Genomic DNA, 19400 nt, shown 5'->3' on the forward strand with positions numbered 1-19400 from the left:
TTACTGGGTGAGCTCTGACAGTGTAACGTACCTGTCTCGATCTGGAAGGTATTACTGGGTGAGCTCTGACAGTGTAACGTACCTGTCTCGATCTGGAAGGTATTACTGGGTGAGCTCTGACAGTGTGTAACGTACCTGTCTCGATCTGGAAGGTATTACTGGGTGAGCTCTGACAGTGTGTAATGTACCTGTCTCGATCTGGAAGGTATTACTGGGTGAGCTCTGACAGTGTGTAACGTACCTGTCTCGATCTGGAAGGTATTACTGGGTGAGCTCTGACAGTGTGTAACGTACCTGTCTCGATCTGGAAGGTATTACTGGGTGAGCTCTGACAGTGTGTAACGTACCTGTCTCGATCTGGAAGGTATTACTGGGTGAGCTCTGACAGTGTGTGTTGACAGCAGTCACATGGAAGGTGTACTGGGTTCCGCAGGCCAGGTCAGGCACATTACAGGCAGTAGAAGAAGTAGTGCAGGTGGAGTTAACACCTCCGCCGCCGTTGGCCAGGACTGTGTATGTCTGAGCCCCGGTGGAGGCATCCCAAGACACCCAGACAGAGTTAGAAATACAGTCCAGACTACCTTTAGCATTCTGGGGGACACATGGAGCTGTGGAAGGGGAGAAAGAAAGGTTTTTATGGTACTGTTCTACTGTTTGTTCTACTGTTGGTTCTACTGTTTGTTCTACTGTTTGTTCTACTGTTTTACTGTTCTACTGTTTGTTCTACTGTTGGTTCTACTGTTTGTTCTACTGTTCTACTGTTTGTTCTACTGTTTGTTTTACTGTTCTACTGTTTGTTCTACTGTTCTACTGTTCTACTGTTTGTTCTACTGTTCTACTGTTCTACTGTTTGTTCTACTGTTTGTTCTACTGTTGGTTCTACTGTTTGTTCTACTGTTCTACTGTTGGTTCTACTGTTCTACTGTTTGTTCTACTGTTTGTTTTACTGTTCTACTGTTTGTTTTACTGTTCTACTGTTTGTTCTACTGTTCTACTGTTTGTTCTACTGTTTGTTCTACTGTTTGTTCTACTGTTTGTTCTACTGTTTGTTCTACTGTTGGTTCTACTGTTTGTTCTACTGTTCTACTGTTGGTTCTACTGTTCTACTTCCATGGAGAAAAGGGAAAAGCACACACATAAAAAGGAGTGTTTCTTTTCGTTCGGTTCTGGTCTACACAGCAGGTGTGGATGGAATAATCTCGTTCCTCCTGGAGACCGTGTGTGTAACACTCCCCTATGAATGCAGTGTGTGTGTAACACTCCCCTATGAATGCAGTGTGTGTGTAACACTCCCCTATGAATGCAGTGTGTGTGTAACACTCCCCTATGAATGCAGTGTGTGTGTGTAACCCTTCCCTATGAATGCAGTGTGTGTGTAACCCTCCCCTATGAATGCAGTGTGTGTGTAACACTCCCCTATGAATGCAGTGTGTGTGTAACACTCCCCTATGAATGCAGTGTGTGTGTAACACTCCCCTATGAATGCAGTGTGTGTGTAACACTCCCCTATGAATGCAGTGTGTGTGTAACCCTCTCCTATGAATGCAGTGTGTGTGTAACACTCCCCAATGAATGCAGTGTGTGTAACACTCCCCTATGAATGCAGTGTGTGTGTAACCCTCCCCTATGAATGCAGTGTGTGTGTAACCCTCCCCTATGAATGCAGTGTGTGTGTAACACTCCCTATTAACGCAGTGTGTGTGTAACCCTCCCCTATGAATGCAGTGTGTGTGTAACCCTCCCCTATGAATGCAGTGTGTGTGTAACACTCCCTATTAATGCAGTGTGTGTGTAACACCCCCTATGAATGCAGTGTGTGTGTGTAACACTCCCCTATGAATGCAGTGTGTGTGTGTAACCCTCCCCTATGAATGCAGTGTGTGTGTAACCCTCCCCTATGAATGCAGTGTGTGTGTAACGCTCCCTATGAATGCAGTGTGTGTGTAACACTCCCTATGAATGCAGTGTGTGTGTAACACTCCCTATGAATGCAGTGTGTGTGTAACACTCCCTATGAATGCAGTGTGTGTGTAACGCTCCCTATGAATGCAGTGTGTGTGTGTAACCCTCCCCTATGAATGCAGTGTGTGTGTGTAACGCTCCCTATGAATGCAGTGTGTGTGTAACGCTCCCTATGAATGCAGTGTGTGTGTGTAACACTCCCTATGAATGCAGTGTGTGTGTAACACTCCCTATGAATGCAGTGTGTGTGTAACACTCCCTATGAATGCAGTGTGTGTGTAACACTCCCTATGAATGCAGTGTGTGTGTAACACTCCCTATGAATGCAGTGTGTGTGTAACACTCCCTATGAATGCAGTGTGTGTGTAACGCTCCCTATGAATGCAGTGTGTGTGTAACGCTCCCTATGAATGCAGTGTGTGTGTAACACTCCCTATGAATGCAGTGTGTGTGTAACACTCCCTATGAATGCAGTGTGTGTGTAACACTCCCTATGAATGCAGTGTGTGTGTAACACTCCCTATGAATGCAGTGTGTGTGTAACACTCCCTATGAATGCAGTGTGTGTGTAACACTCCCTATGAATGCAGTGTGTGTGTAACACTCCCTATGAATGCAGTGTGTGTGTAACACTCCCCTATGAATGCAGTGTGTGTGTAACACTCCCTATGAATGCAGTGTGGGGGTCACCTGTGTTCTGGTCTTACCTGAGGACGCCGCTACGGCGCCACTGACTTTGCTCTTACAGCCACCTCTGATGGAGGTAACCGTGACGCTGTAGAGGTGTCCACATGGAAGGTTCTCAATGGAACACCCGGTTCTTATTGGATGACCCCTGGAGTCACATGACAGGTCGGTGGAGCCGCTGGTCACAGCCATCACATGGAAGGATTCGGCGTTAGGGTTGGCGGACCATGTGACCATCATGGAGCCGGCGGCACACTGTACATCCACAGCCACGTCCTGGGAAGGGCAGGGAGCTGCGAGGAGAGACAGAGGAGGCTAGTGATAATCACAGGAGGTTTCTAAGCCTATAGTGGTGTCACATTTGTTTCTGCATCAAGGCAGAGCTGCCCACTGAACAAGATTGAATAATTAGAACTCCGATCTGCTATAATGTAGAGGTCAATTCTCCCTTTACCCGTCCTGACGTGTGCCGTGTCGCTGTCTACGCTGCTGCAGGTGTTGTCTTTGGAGACCACAGTGACGTTGTAGGTCTGTCCACACTGCAGTCCGCTCAGATCACAGTGTGTCTGACTGTTGTTACACATCGCCTGGTGACCTCCATCTGTTGTGCCAACAGCCTGGTACAACACCGCGCCGCTGGCCCGCTCCCATGTCACTGCTGCAGAGTTAGAGAGGCACTGGAGGGATGCCTGCACGTTGCTGGGGTTACAGGGGACTGAAAAGAGACAGGGAAGAGAGAGAGAATGGAAGAACATTTTAATTGTCTCCGTATTCTGATGTACTCTTATGTATTGTGGCATCTTTTGAACTATCAGTCTCCATTAACCAATCAATCAATCAATCAATCAATAACCTACCAGACTGCAGGGTCAGGTATGCATTGCTGTTGTCACAACTCCCGTCCTGGGCTGTGACGGTTAGGTTGTACTGTTGGCCACAGTGCATGCTGGGTAGTCTGCAGCTGGTGGTGTTGCTGTCACACTGGGTCCGGTGTCCGTCGGGGCTAACCGCACGCACCAGGTAGGAAGACACAAGCTCTCCCTGTTCCCATGACACCAGTCCAGCATTGCTTCCGCACTCCATCTGAGCACTGACATTCTGGGGCTCACAGAGTACTGCACACAGAGAAACCCTTAGAGGTTAGAAAGGAATCTACTGCAGAAAACATACCCAGTTAGAGGGGAATATAGGGCTCTGGAAATACTGGGGCCGGCTGCAATAATCTGTGGTGTGTGACGACCCAGACGAAACCCTAACAATGGCAGCTTGCTGCCCAAACATTGCCCAAACGTTGCTCAAACATTCAATCAATTGCATTGAAGCTGAGTATCTGGCAACATGAAGTTACCCACCAGTAGGTGTGTGCAGCTGTTCTCTATTATAATGAATCTACCTGTGTCCAGGTACACTAAATGGTACATGTAGAATGATGACCTTACATGTGTTGAGTTGTACGGCGCTGCTGTCTGCGCTGTTACACACATCGTCAGAGGCTTGAACGGTGATGCTGTAGGACAGGCCACACAGCAGCTCAGGGAACTGGCAAGAGGTGTCACTGCTGTTGCATGATGATGCGTAGCCACCGTTGCCCTGGGCAACAGCTGTGTAGGAGGTGGCACCGTTGCTAGGCTCCCAAGATACGGACACAGAGCCAGAGTCACAGTCCATATTGGCCTCCAACTGCTCAGGTACACAGGGCACTGAGAGAGAAGGAGAGAGAGTACACAATTACATCCACCGTGACAGTTACATCCACCGTGACAGTTACATCCACCGTGACAGTTACATCCACCGTGACAGTTACATACACCGTGCACAGGTACATACACCGTGACAGTTACATACACCGTGACAGTTACATACACCGTGACAGTTACATACACCGTGCACAGGTACATACACCGTGACAGTTACATACACCGTGACAGTTACATCCACCGTGACAGTTACATACACCGTGCACAGGTACATACACCGTGACAGTTACATACACCGTGACAGTTACATACACCGTGACAGTTACATACACCGTGCACAGGTACATACACCGTGACAGTTACATCCACCGTGACAGTTACATACACCGTGCACAGGTACATACACCGTGACAGTTACATACACTGTGACAGTTACATACACCGTGACAGTTACATACACCGTGACAGTTACATACACCGTGCACAGGTACATACACCGTGACAGTTACATACACCGTGCACAGTTACATACACCGTGCACAGGTACATACACCGTGACAGTTACATACACCGTGACAGTTACATACACCGTGCACAGGTACATCCACCGTGCACAGGTACATCCACCATACAGATACAGTAAGTACTGTATACAGTATAAACACACGGTTGGAATGAGAGGGTGACAAGTCACAGGAGAGGATGTGTTATCATCAGGGGCGGGACTAACCTGTCTGCATCTGTATGATGGCGCTCTCTGATACGTTGCACTCGTTGCTTATGGCGTTGACACTGATGTTGTAGGTGGAGCCGCAGATGAGGTCCGATATGGAACAGACGTTTCCATCGGTCTTGCAGCCGGCCACGTCTCCCTCCATGCTCATAGCCTGGACGGTGTAGGAGTCTACTCCACTGCTGGCCTCCCACTCAACACGGGCTGAGTTAGCTAAACAGTTAACCTGCGATACAACAGCCTGGGGAGGACAGGGGACTGTGAAGGGAGAGGAGAGGAGGAGAGAGAGAGAGAGACCAATATTCACATTGCTAACATTAACTTTTATGATGCGTTCACTTGAAATGAGAACTGTATGAATGGTAATGCTAACAATAGCATTAATATACTCATCTTTTTCAACTCGATGCTGATGAGTTATTACGGTATGCTGGATCAGTGATATCTCTCACATAATTGTCTCCTGGCATCTGCATTGTATAATGATAGTTGTTGTGTCTAGTACAGTTAACTCACCTGATGACACTTTCACGCTGGTGCTCTGGAAGCTGTCACACTGGCCATCAGATGCCCTCAAGGTGACAGTGTATGTCTGTCCACAGGCTAGCTCCAGAAGTTGACAGTTGGTGAGGTTTGTGTTGCAGGTGGCTGTCTGTTCGTCCCCGGACTGAGCCGTGGCGGTGTAGGACACAGCTTCCTCAGCGTAGGCCCACCCCAGCAGAGCTGAGTCTGTGGAGCAGTCCAGGAGAACCCCAGTGATCTCAGGGGTACAGGGGACTGCAGGGGAGAGGAGCGTCGTATGAGTGGGAAAGTGATACAGGGAGAATAGTACATTGGTAGACACTAGAGCGTGGAAGACCCACCGTAAATGAGAGAATGATATAGAAGGTGTTTGGGTGAGACTAAAGGTGAGATGAGGTGATTTTTCCATCGGCCGGAACCTCTACAGTATCAACCTGGGCTGTTTGTCCTGTTGAGTACATTTATACCTACTATGTGCTCTGTGTTCTGACTGTGTATGCAGTGTACAGCTACTACCTGGTGTGTTCAGTATCTCACCTGTCTGGAACTCTGCCATGTGGCTGGGCAGGCTGGAGCAGCGCTCGTTCACCGCCAACACCTGCACGGTGTAGGGCACTCCGCAGGTCAGATTGGCTAGGATGCATTGTGGGTCAGTGCTCTCGCAGGAGGAGATGGCGCCGCGGGGGCTCTGAGCCACGGCTCTGTAGGACAGCGCGCCCTGGGTGGGGCTCCAGGTCACTGCGGCTGTGTTGTCAGAACAGTCCATAACGGCCACAACATGGGTAGGGACGCAGGGAACTGTGGAGTGGGACCAAGAAGGGTTAATCTTTTGAGAGGGAACATATGCGTTTTGGTAGCCTTTGGATGTGGATTCAGAGACCTCTGTACCCTGCCTGGTCTCTGGTCCATATGTGACATGTTTATTTCTATCACGGGTTAGCATGGTCTCTTAGTTTGTTAGTGGTGCAAGGACCTCTCTTCTGCTAGTCTGGTCTCTCTCTCTTGTGTTAAAGTGTCCGGTGGTCTGTCTCACCTGTGGTCAGGGTGTTGACAACACTGGGGTCGGAGTGACAATGTTGGTTGGATGCGGTGACGGTAACGGTATAGTTCTGGCCACAGCGCAGGTCGGGCAAGCCGCACTGGAAGCTGGACGACATGCAGCTCTTTGATTGGCCGTCCTCGTGTTCCACCGTGGTGGTGTAGTACTCGGCTCCGCCCTCGGACACCGCCCACGTTACCACGGCGATGTTGGAGAGACAGTCCATCGTGCTAGAGATGGAGGTGGGATTGCAGGGCTCTGAAGGAGGGAAGATGAAAAGAATATGAGTTATGCACAGATTAAAATCTTTAAGGTGTGCTTGGTGAAAGTGGACATGTTTGTTTAGCAAGTTGACATTTATTGGGATGAATATTGTTCTGGAGGCAGAGCTGAGCGGTTTCCGCTTGATGGGCCAGCCACACAGTCAAAATTGGCCAAAATGTGCTTTTTGTTCTTCATTTAGGGTTAGGCATAAGGTTAGCTGTGTGGTTAGGGTTAAGTTTATAGTTAGGCATAAGGTTAGCTGTGTGGTTAGGGTTAAGTTTATAGTTAGGCATAAGGTTAGCTGTGTGGTTAGGGTTAAGTTTATAGTTAGGCATAAGGTTAGCTGTGTGGTTAGGGTTAAGTTTATAGTTAGGCATAAGGTTAGCTGTGTGGTTAGGGTTAAGTTTATAGTTAGGCATAAGGTTAGCTGTGTGGTTAGGGTTAAGTTTATAGTTAGGCATAAGGTTAGCTGTGTGGTTAGGGTTAAGTTTATAGTTAGGCATAAGGTTAGCTGTGTGGTTAGGGTTAAGTTTATAGTTAGGCATAAGGTTAGCTGTGTGGTTAGGGTTAAGTTTATAGTTAGGCATAAGGTTAGCTGTGTGGTTAGGGTTAAGTTTATAGTTAGTCATAAGGTTAGCTGTGTGGTTAGGGTTAAGTTTATAGTTAGGCATAAGGTTAGCTGTGTGGTTAGGGTTAAGTTTATAGTTAGGCATAAGGTTAGCTGTGTGGTTAGGGTTAAGTTTATAGTTAGGCATAAGGTTAGCTGTGTGGTTAGGGTTAAGTTTAGGGTTAGGCATAAGGTTAGCTGTGTGGTTAGGGTTAAGTTTAGGGTTAGGCATAAGGTTAGCTGTGTGGTTAGGGTTAAGTTTAGGGTTAGGTTTATGACTTTGTGGCTAGGCCTGCTAGTGACCACCCTGCAAAGCTGCTTTCAGGACAAGATTCATCCCAATAAATGGCAACATGTGTTTGTTTACGGTTACATTGGTGTGCTTAATAACAGTGTAGCACCTGTCACAGTACCTGCCTGTAATTAATTGTTCTACACAGTGTCTGGGAGTGTATGTATGACATCTGTGTTGTGCAGGTGGGCTGGGTGTGATGTTATGTACCTGTCCTGAGTGTTGCAGGTGAGCTGGGTGTGATGTTATGTACCTGTCCTGAGTGTTGCAGGGGGGCTGGGTGTGATGTTATGTACCTGTCCTGAGTGTTGCTGGGTGTGATGTTATGTACCTGTCCTGAGTGTTGCTGGGTGTGATGTTATGTACCTGTCCTGAGTGTTGCTGGGTGTGATGGTATGTACCTGTCCTGAGTGTTGCTGGGTGTGATGGTATGTACATGTCCTGAGTGTTGCTGGGTGTGATGGTATGTACATGTCCTGAGTGTTGCTGGGTGTGATGGTATGTACCTGTCCTGAGTGTTGCAGGGGGGCTGGGTGTGATGTTATGTACCTGTCCTGAGTGTTGCAGGGGGGCTGGGTGTGATGTTATGTACCTGTCCTGAGTGTTGCTGGGTGTGATGTTTTGTACCTGTCCTGAGTGTTGCAGGGGGGCTGGGTGTGATGTTATGTACCTGTCCTGAGTGTTGCTGGGTGTGATGTCATGTACCTGTCCTGAGTGTTGCAGGTGGGCTGGGTGTGATGTTATGTACCTGTCCTGAGTGTTGCAGGTGGGCTGGGTGTGATGTTATGTACATGTCCTGAGTGTTGCAGGTGGGCTGGGTGTGATGTTATGTACCTGTCCTGAGTGTTGCTGGGTGTGATGTCATGTACCTGTCCTGAGTGTTGCTGGGTGTGATGTTATGTACCTGTCCTGAGTGTTGCAGGGGGAGAGGGTGCACTCCTGCACTCTGAATCCACTGCCTGGACAGACAGGTAGTACTCCTGACCACACTGGAACTCTGAGATGTAAGCGTTGGTGTCATTGGTGCTCAGCTCCACCTTGTGGCCAGCATTGGTCTCTGCAGTCACCATGTAGAAGTCTGCACCGTGGCTCAGGTCCCAGGTCAGGGAGCCAACCCTCTTGCCACAGTCCAGAGTGGGCACCAGGTTCTGGGGCACGCAGGGAGCTGTGGAAGATAACAAACAAGTCAGTTAAACACCAACAGGATGAATATTTGGGCAATGGGGGAGACGTGGGTAACTGTGGTAGGTAAAACTGTGCCACAGAGAAGAGGTAACTGGGACAATGGTATGACTGAGTAGGTGTGTGTCGTGCCTACCTGTGCGTACGGTGGTGCTGTTGCTAGGGGAGCTGCTGCACAGGTAGTCGTTGGAGATGACGTGGACGGTGTAGAGGTCTCCACAGTGCAGGTCCTCCCAGGTGCAGCTGGTAGAGTTGGTGGTGCACATGTGGGTGTGGCCGTCTGTTCCGGCGGCGACAGCGGTGTAGGACTCTGCCCCTTCGCTCTCGGCCCAGCTCACTGAGCCCAGGCTGTTCTCACACACAGTGTAGCTCTCCACATGCTGGGGCACACAGGGGACTAGGGACAGAAACACAACACTACACTCATATAGACTTGTGTGAGTGTAATATTTACTGTTCACTTTTTATTGTTTATTTCACTTTGTTTATCCATTCCACTTCACTTGCTTTGGCAATGTAAACATATGTTTCCCATGCCAATAAAGTCCCTTGAATTGAATTGAATTGAATTATAACCTGGCCCTAGACAACATACTGTCATAGCTGGAGGAGGAGACAGGGTATGTAAACAGATGCAAAGTCTTTGTTTGGATTTGTTTTGGCATGAATGTGCTTCCATAATCAAGACCCACACATGGAGACACAGAATTGAGCTGTGCACCTGCACGGACATAGGTTAGATCTAGATCATGAGATACATAGCATGATAGTAGATTTTACGTAGCCTGCTTTACTTAACACTAAACATAAGGAGTGTATTTCTGTGAAGTAATTAAATATCTCCACGTACCAGTCCTGAACTCTGCAGCATCACTGATTGGACTATCACAACTTTCGTCCTGGCCAATCACAGTGAAGCTGTAGATCTGTCCGCAGGGCAGCTCCGCCTCCAGGCTGCTTTCATTGGTCTGGAACGCTGTCATGTATCCCAGGTCTCCCAGGGCCGTTACCATGTAGACCACCGCCCCCTCGGCCTCGGCCCACGCCACAACCACCATTGTCTCACTGTCACATGACCCTGTAGCTGTCACCTGGTCTGGCTGGCAAGGTTCTACGCAGGTAAAAGGGAAAGGTTGGGTTGGTGACTTTATTGAATTGAATTTTGAATTGTTTATAGCATGAAGAATATTGCTACATAAATGTATGTAACTTTTGTTCTTTGATCATAGAATTGTCAGCGCTGGCAGGGGCGTAATTGATAAAATGTACACAGAATTTAGCAACATAAGGCACATGCAAGAGAGACATGACAACAGTGAGAGATTGTAGAAGAGTAGGGGATTGACAGGTAGATTGACATGGAAGGACCAGGAGAAAAAGTCTTACCTGTCTTGATCTCGACAGTGCTGCTGAGTTCACTCTGACACAGGCTGCTGTGGGCGGTCACAGTGAAGCTGTAGGTCTCCCCACAGTCCAGAGCAGGGAACTGGCAGCTAGAGCTGCTAGTGTTGCAGGACCCAGTATATCCTCCAGCCCTGGAGGTGGCGCTAGCAACATAGAACTGCAGCCCTTCTCTCTGCTCCCAGGACAAGGTGGCAGTGTGGGTCCCACACTGCAGGTCCACTCCCACATGCAGGGGGGGACAGGGACCTAAGGGTCAGAGGTCAGATTGAGTCAGTATACAGACCATGTGAGAGTTTGTACAGTAGGGTAAATTATTGTACATTACCTTACAGGCATTACAGGGCACTAAAGACCTGCACCGCAGTACAGGTTTCTATGACACACGAGCGCTAGTTGATACTAGAGCACTGTGTTGCACATGCATCCAACAATAGTTATGACAATTCTGTAATACAGCCAAACTATTTAGTGCCCACAGCTCTATTTCTTTAATTAACATTTTGGTCTTTTAGCAGACGCTTTTATCCAGAGTGATTTACAGTCAGTGCATTCAACTTAGGTTGATAAACTACAACATATCAGTCATTGCAAGTGAAAAACTAACTTTCGGCAATAATCCGCTATTTATAAATAGTGTTTGAGGCTCCTGTGTCCGTGCTCTCTACTCACGTGTGCTGAAGCTGACCCCAGTCAGGGTCTCCACCTGGCAGTTGTGGTTGATGGCGGTCAGGGTGAGGTCGTAGTCCTCACCACAGGCCAGCTCGGTCATGTTGCAGTAGTTCTCCTCTGTGTGGCAGGAGGCCTGGTGCCCGTCGCTGCCCATAGCAGTGAGGATGTAGGACTGGGCTCCATTGCTCCAGCCCCAGGTCACCAGGGCCGTGGCGTTATCACAGTCCACCTCTGCCTCCATGCTGGCGGGGACACAGGGAGCTGGGGACGGGACGGAGGAACTCGTTAGTACTTTATCTTTTTTCTATTGTCTACTATATCCAGTGAATTTTCTTAATGGCAATTATACTGGGGCTTTATGTATCAAGTGTTTCAGAGTACTGATCTAAGATCAGTTTAGCGTTTTAGATCATAATCAATAGGATTATATGGACATGATCCTAAATCAGCTCTCCTTCTCTGAAATGCTTGAGACATAATGTCCCTGATCTCAGATTTGTTTCTGTACTCACCACTAAAGGAATGTTTCCTTGCTATGTTACTGACCTGAGGCCAGCAGAACAGTGGTAGAGTCGGTGCTATTAAGAGTGTCTCCCAGGGCTCTGACGCGGGCGTAGTAAACTGTGCCACAGTTCAGTCCCTCTACCCTACAGGAAGTGTGGTGTGCCAAGGTGTGGCAGGACAGAGAGTCTCCATCGCGTCCGTTGAATAATGCTATGTATCCCAATGCCCCAACGCTCATCTCCCAGGAAATAGCGCCTGTTCCAGTCTCGCAGTCAACACTTGTCTCCACGTTGTTGGGAGGACAGGGCTCTGAAACACACACAACAAGGGACACCATGGATAACGATGCAGATGGTATGGCTGCTTCGAAAAACTTCTAACTACTGTTTAAATGAAAATATAATATGAAGATATGAGTGTATCCAGTAGCCACGGTGGTACAGTACATTATACTGGTCTATGTGTTGTTATAGCTGGGTAGGGCATTATGGGAGCGCAATGATACATTATTATGTGCCGTGCATTGCTAGGTGAGAGGGACTCACCTGTCTTGAGGTTGATAGACTTGGACGTAGCCATGCCTTGGCAGATGTTGTTGTGTGCGGTGACGGTGACGTTGTACACCTGGCTACAGGCCATGTTGTAGAGGGCACAGTAGGTGTCACTGGTGTTGCAGCTAATAAGGTGACCCTCCTCCGTCACTGCCTCAGCGCTGTACAGGGTAGCACCCTGACTCACGTCCCACAACACCTGGCCTATGGTCAGGCTGTACTTAGCACTCAGGTGGAAAGGCACACAGGGCTCTGAGAACAGACAGGATAAGGTAGACTGGGAAGTGGGGAGGTCCCATCGCATGGATCTAATTGCAATATTATACCATATGTAGAAGGTTTAGTGTATCGGTAACTGCCCAAATAATGGAAACACTTGAGTAAATGAGGGATACAAAGTGTATTGAAAGCAGTTGCTTCCACACAGGTGTGGTTACTGAGGTAATTAAGCAATTAACATCTCATCATGCTTAGGGTCATGTATAAAAATGCTGGTCAGCCCATTATTTTGGCTACCATGGCTATTCCCCCATAGGATGACAATGCCCCCATCCACAGGGCATGAGTGGTCACTGAACGGTTTGATGAGCTTGAAAATGATGTGAACCATATGCCATGGCCGTCTCAGTCACCACATCTCAACCCAATTGAATACTTATGGGAGATTCTGGAGCAGTGCCTGAGACAGCGTTTTAGTGCTGAGCGGTTAGTGCTTTTTGAAGTCGTTTCGGTTTGATAATAAAAAAATGATCACGGTTTTCGATTTCGGTTTCAATGTTGTTGTTTTTTAACATTAAATGTACTATGTATTATGTGGGTTGAATTCTGTAACAACACTGAATAAAACAATAGAAGTGGCAGTAACTGCCCAATACTGCTTATCACTTAATAACCATCATTTATTCTTCTTTGGACACTGTGTTAACTAACCTCCACATAAGCTTCAATGTCATACAACTCTCCATCTGTGGCCTCCAACTGCTCTTAAATGCAAGTAAAACTAAATGCATGCTCTTCAACCGATCGCTGCCTGCACCTGCCCGCCGTCCAGCATCAGTACTCTGGACGGTTCTGACTTAGAATATGTGGACAACTACAAATACCTAGGTGCCTGGTTAGACTGTAAACTCTCCTTCCAGACTCACATTAAGCATCTCCAATCCAATATTAAATCTAGAATCGTCTTTCTATTTCGCAACAAAGCATCCTTCACTCATGCTGCCAAACATACCCTTGTAAAAAAAACGGACTATCCTACTGATTCTTGACTTTTGCGATGTCATTTACAAAATAGCCTCCAACACTACTCAGCAAATTGGATGCAGTCTATCACAGTGCCATTTGTTTTGTCACCAAAGCCCCATATACTACCCACCACTGCGACCTGTATTCTCTTGTTGGCTGGCCCTCGCTTCATATTCGTTGCCAAACCCACTGGCTCCAGGTCATCTGTAAGTCTTTGCTAGGTAAAGCCCCGCCTTATCTCAGCTCACTGGTCACCATAGCAGCACCCACCCGTAGCACATGCTCCAGCAGGTATATTTCACTGGTTACCCCCAAAGCCAATTCCTCCTTTGGCCGCCTTTCCTTCCAGTTCTCTGCTGCCAATGACTGGAACGAACTGCAAAAATCACTGAAGCTGGAGACTCATATCTCCCTCACTAACTTTAAGCACCAGCTGTCAGTGCAGCTCACAGATCACTACACCTGTACACAGCCCATCTGTAAATAGCCCATCCAACTACCTCATACTGTTATTTATTTTATTTATTCTGCTCCTTTGCACCCCAGTATCACTACTTGCACACTCATCTTCTGCACATCTATCACTCCAGTGTTTAATTGCTATATTGTAATTATTTCGCAACTATGGCCTATTTATTGCCTTACCTCCCTTATCCTACCTCATTTGCACACACTGTATATAGACTTTTTCAATTGTATTATTGACTGCATGTTTGTTTATTCCATGTGTAACTCTGTGTTGTTGTTTGTGTCGCACTGCTTTGCTTTATCTTGGCCAGATCGCAGTTATAAATGAGAACTTGTTCTCAACTAGCCTACCTCGTTAAATAAAGGTGAAATGTAAAAAATCACATTACTTTAATAAAATATTTCAATTTTTGTGTATATTTGTTTTATTTGATGACTTTATTATTTCATTCCAAGTCATCATCTCATCTCTATAGAGCTGCTGCCTATGCTGTCTGACAAAATCACTACCGTATTTTAGTAGTTATTAAAAGTACATAAGGCATACTTTTATGACTTCTGAATACCAACTAACAATCACTTGTGAAGCAACTGCTTTCTATCCCTCTCGATCATGTGTTCTTTCTTTTATCAGTCTCCGTATCTGCTCCGCACAGAACAAACAAGTGTAAGCGGACATGCAATGGATTATGGTCGTTGTAGTTAATACCACATTTTCTACGCTAAACTATGTAGAATATTAGCCTGTTGAAAACTACAACTCTCTACTACATCGCACAGTTCAGGTTTGATCTGCACATTGAGCTCACAGAAAAAAACAGAGCAAAGTGGAATTCAAATAATTGAACCGACATCGGTCAATTAGTTGTTTAAAAAACGAAAAATAACTAAAACGTCAGTTAATCACTCAGCACCACAGCGTTGTCCAGCACCACAGCGTTGTCCAGCACCATCAACAAAACATCAAATTCTGGAATTTATTGTGGAATAATGGTGATGCATCACTCTGAGTTCCAGACACATATAGAATCTATGCCAAGGTGTATTGAAGCTGTTCTGGCTCGTGGCGGCCCAACGCCCTACTAAGACGCTTTATGTTGGTATTTCCTTTATTTTGTCAGTTACTGGTAAATATCATTGCATTCGAAAGTATTTTTTTGTCAGAGTGATATACAGTAACATGGAGGAAGCATCAACTGACCAGTGACCAGTTGTCCTGTCATGGTAGCCATGCTACTGCAGCTCTCTCCCCAGGCCTGTACAGACACAGAGTAGCTCTCTCCGCAGGCCAGGCTTCCCAGCTCACAGAAGGTGTCACTGGTCTCACAGGTGATGGCGTGGCCTGACAGGGTGGTGGCTGTAGCCACGTAGAACACAGTCCCGGCACTCATAGACCAGGACACCATGGCAACACGGGCCTCGCAGTCCATCACTGTCTCGATGTTACTAGGCGCACAGGGTGCTGGTGGAAGAGAGAGAAGGATAGAGGAGGAGAGTAGACTCGGAAATACAAGTTAGGTCAAATATAAGTCATAGGTTAAGTTTTTCAGTTTTTCAATGCTTTGCCTATTACATTGATATAAATGGTAAACAAAACAGGCCCTGAAATGGAGCCTTTGGTGATATTCAGGAAAATGTATATTTGACTGCAGACTGACCTAAGTATGGTTCCCTCTAGATAGAGGGAATGTGTGTGAGACTTCCTTGTCCCTTCCTACCTGCGTGGGTGTCGGTGACATCAGTAGATGGGCTGCTGCAGGATCTGTCAGAGGCAGCTACAGTGACATGGTAGATCTGACCACAGCTGAGTGTGGTGACGTTACAGGAGGCTGCTCCACTCAGGGCTTGACAGGTGGTGGAGTTTCCGTCGCTGTCCTGCAGGGTGGCTATGTAGGAGTCAGCCCCCGAGCTCTTAGACCACGACACGGACATGGCGTTGGCAGCACAGTCCATCACAGTGGACACAGTGGCAGGAATGCAGGGTGCTGAAGGGGTAGAGGGATAGACAGGGACATGGTTAGTTTTGGGTTTAGGGTGATAACGTCAGGGCTTAGTGTGCGTTGTACTTTGCAGTACATGCGTGTTATATGAGGGTTCACCAATGGGCTGGATTTTTTTACATTGCTGTGAGTGTTTATGAATATCTACAGTTGAAGTCGGAAGTTTACACCTTAGCCAAATACATTTAAACTCAGTTTTTCACAATTCCTGACATTTAATCCTAGTAAAAATTCCCTGTCTTTGGTCAGTTAGGATCACCACTTTATTTCAGAATGTGAAATGTCAGAATAAAAGTAGAGAGAATGATTTGTTTCAGCTTTTATTTCTTTCATCACATTCCCAGTGGGTCAGAAGTTTACATACACTCAATTAGTATTTGGTAGCATTGCCTTTACATTTTTTAACTTGGGTCAAACATTTCAGGTAGCCTTCCACAAGCTTCCCACAATAAGTTGGGAGAATTTTAGCCCATTCCTCCTGACAGTGCTGGTGTAACTGAGTCAGGTTTGTAGGCCTCCTTGCTCGCACACACTTTTTCAGTTCTGCCCGCAAATGTTCTATAGTATTGAGGTCAGGGCTTTGTGATGGCCACTCCAATACCTTGACTTTGTTGTCCTTAAGCCATTTTGCCACAACTTTGGAATTATGCTTTGGGTCATTGTCCATTTGGAAGACCCATTTGCAACCAAGCTTTAACTTCCTGACTGATGTCTTGAGATGTTGCTTCAATATATCCACATAATTTTCCTACCTCATGATGCCATCTATTTTGTGAAGTGCACCAGTCCCTCCTGCAGCAAAGCACCCCCACAACATGATGCTGCCAACTCCGTGCTTCACGGTTGGGATGGGTGTTCTTCGGCTTGCAAGCATCCCCGTTTTTCCTCCAAACATAATGATGGTCATTATGGCCAAACAGTTCTATTTTTGCTTCAGAGGACATTTCTCCAAAAAGTATCTTTGTCCCCATGTGCAGACGCAAACCGTACTGGCTTTTTTTGTGGTGGTTTTGGAGCAGTGGCTTCTTCCTTGCTGAGCGGCCTTTCAGGTTATGTCGATATATAGGACTCGTTTTACTGTGGATATAGATACTTTTGTACCTGTTTCCTCCAGCATCTTTCCAAGGTCCTTTGCTGTTGTTCTGGGATTGATTAGTACTTTTCGCACCAAAGTATGTTTATCTCAAGGAGACCGAACGTGTCTCCTTCCTGAGCGGTATGACGGCTGCGTGGTCCCATGGTGTTTATACTTGGGTACTATTGTTTGTACAGATGAACGTGGCACCTTCAGGCATTTGGAAATTGCTCCCAAGGATGAACCAGACTTGTGGAGGTCTACAATTTGTTTTCTGAGGTCTTGGCTGATTTATTTTGATTTTCACATGATGTCAAGCAAAGAGGCACTGAGTTTGAAGGAAGGCCTTGAAATACGTCCACATGTACACCTCCAATTGACTCAAATTATGTCAATTAGCCTATCAGAAGCTTCTAAAGCCATTACGTAATTTTCTGGAATTTTCCAAACTGTTTAAAGGCACAGTCAACTTAGTGTATGGAAACTTCTGACTGACTGGATTTGTAATACAGTGAATTATAAGTAAAATAATGTGTCTGTAAACAATTGTTGGAAAAATTACTTAGATGTCCTAACCGACTTGCCAAAACTATAGTTTGTTAACAAGAAATTTGTGGAGTGGTTGAAAAACAAGTTTTAATGACTCCAACCTAAGTGTATGTAAACTTCCGACTTGAACTGTCTGCTTATAAAGTGTCTCTACATTTTCCCATATGTGTGTTGTGAGCTCACCTGTCTTGAGCTCCACAGTGTCACTCACAGGGCTGGTGCAGTCACTGTTTCGTGCCACCATGGTGGCGGTGTAGTGCTGGCCGCAGTGCAGGCCGGTGAGATCACAGCGGGTGTCATGGGACATGCATCCTGCAACGTGTCCGTCGGTTCCGGTAGCCTCTACAGAGTAGAGCTGACCCCCACGGCTGGTGTTCCACATCATATTGGCCACATTACTGCTGCAGCTCACACTGGCCTGCAGACGCTGGGGTATGCAGGGTACTTTTGGGAAGAATAGAACTTAAGTCACTTTCATTCAGCAACACTGTAAAGCCATGACTGAGAGATGTTTATAATGGGATCTGATCTATGGCTTTTGGTGAAGTGTTGAGTACCCATACTACTTCTTAATATGTACTCTGTCTGTGTCAGATATGTAACTGTTGTGACTACAAAATTACGTTCTAATAGCTCTGACAGTGGAGTGGCTAAATATTTGTGTTGTCTGTGTTTAATATGTGTGAGATAGATAGACTGGTCCTCAGTTAGTAAGTGTTTTGTCAAGGTCCTCACAAGGATAGAAACGTGTGTGTGCGTGTGTGTGTGTGTGCATGCGTGCATGCGTGCGTGCATGCGCATACCTGTTCTGACAATAGCCCCCATGCTCTCGGAGGTGTTACAGGTGCGTCCCTCAGCGGTTACTGCCAGGACGTACATCTCTCCGCAGGGCAGCTGTGTGATGTCACATCCTGTGCCATCGGTGGTGCAGAAGGTGATCTCTCCGTCTGTGCGCTCCAGGGTGGCTGTGTACATTAGAGCTCCCACGCTGGGGGTCCAGGACACACTCACCGTATGGTTCTCACAGCCCACCTTGGTCTGCATGTCTTGGGGAGGGCAAGGGGCTGGGGGGGGGGGGGGGATGGGGGACAGAGAGGTTCAGTGAGGTGCACATAGAGTATACAGTTCCCAGGTGGGACAACCAAACACTGTGAAAAATGCCAAAATGCTAACCAAATAGAAATGTCACTAGGAAAATATACTGCTAAATATACATTTCAGCTACTTCAATATAAATGTTAACAACCCTCATGCATTAAGTACGTCAGTCTCTCACCTGTCTCGGACACCACAGCGTTGCTAGGTGCGCTGGAGCACTTTTGGTCTAAGGCGGTGAGGGTAAAGGTAAAGTGATGTCCACAGTGCAGTTCTGGCATAGCGCACGTGTTACTGTCGATTGAGTTACACTCAAACGTCTGCCCCTGGCTGTCCGTCGCCACGGCAACGTAAAGCTCGGCACCCACTGACTCCTCCCATACCACCCAGGCGGAATCTGATAGACAGTCCATCTCTACCTCGGTGAGGCGGGGTACGCAGGGCGCTAGAAGGAGAGAGAGAGCAGTGTGTCTGTGTTTGTGTGTGTGTCGGGTTCACAAGTATTTATGCAGATTTACAGAAATGTCACTGACGTTATTACAGACATCTAACTGATTGACTAATTGATTGATTGATTCCTACCTGTCTTGACCAGCTGAGACGGTGTGTTGACACCGACACAGCCGCCACGTGACGGGGTGACAGTCACATTGTACTCTGTGCCACATGACAGGGTGCTGAGGTCACAGCCTATTCCCGTGACGTTGCAGGTGTAGTGCTGACCACTGGGACATTCAGCAGTAACTGTGTACAGCACCTCGGCAACGCTGTTGTCCCAGGTTACCGTGACAATGTTGGTGGCACAGTCCACCACGGCACTGACTGCATCTGGAGGGCAGGGAGCTGAGAGGGGGT

The 19400-nt window shown here is 47.1% G+C and overlaps 1 protein-coding gene across 1 annotated transcript; it reads right to left on the minus strand.

Moving 5' to 3' along the window:
* Positions 1-208: 208 nt before the first annotated feature.
* Positions 209-18356, minus strand: LOC115158695 (fibronectin-like). Its single transcript, XM_029707905.1, has 20 exons — positions 18254-18356; positions 17634-17894; positions 15545-15811; positions 15028-15288; positions 12108-12365; positions 11605-11871; positions 11059-11319; positions 10372-10635; positions 9836-10096; positions 9122-9382; positions 8708-8968; positions 6635-6898; positions 6139-6399; positions 5596-5856; positions 5077-5337; positions 4089-4349; positions 3507-3764; positions 3104-3364; positions 2670-2942; positions 209-608 (listed from the first exon to the last, which is right to left on the minus strand). The coding sequence occupies exons 1-20, from the start codon at positions 18327-18329 to the stop codon at positions 262-264; spliced, it is 5145 nt and encodes a 1714-aa protein (XP_029563765.1). The 5' UTR covers positions 18330-18356; the 3' UTR covers positions 209-261.
* Positions 18357-19400: the final 1044 nt, after the last annotated feature.

The sequence above is a fragment of the Salmo trutta genome, chromosome 22, assembly GCF_901001165.1.
Source record: "Salmo trutta chromosome 22, fSalTru1.1, whole genome shotgun sequence".
Lineage (NCBI taxonomy): Eukaryota > Metazoa > Chordata > Actinopteri > Salmoniformes > Salmonidae > Salmo > Salmo trutta.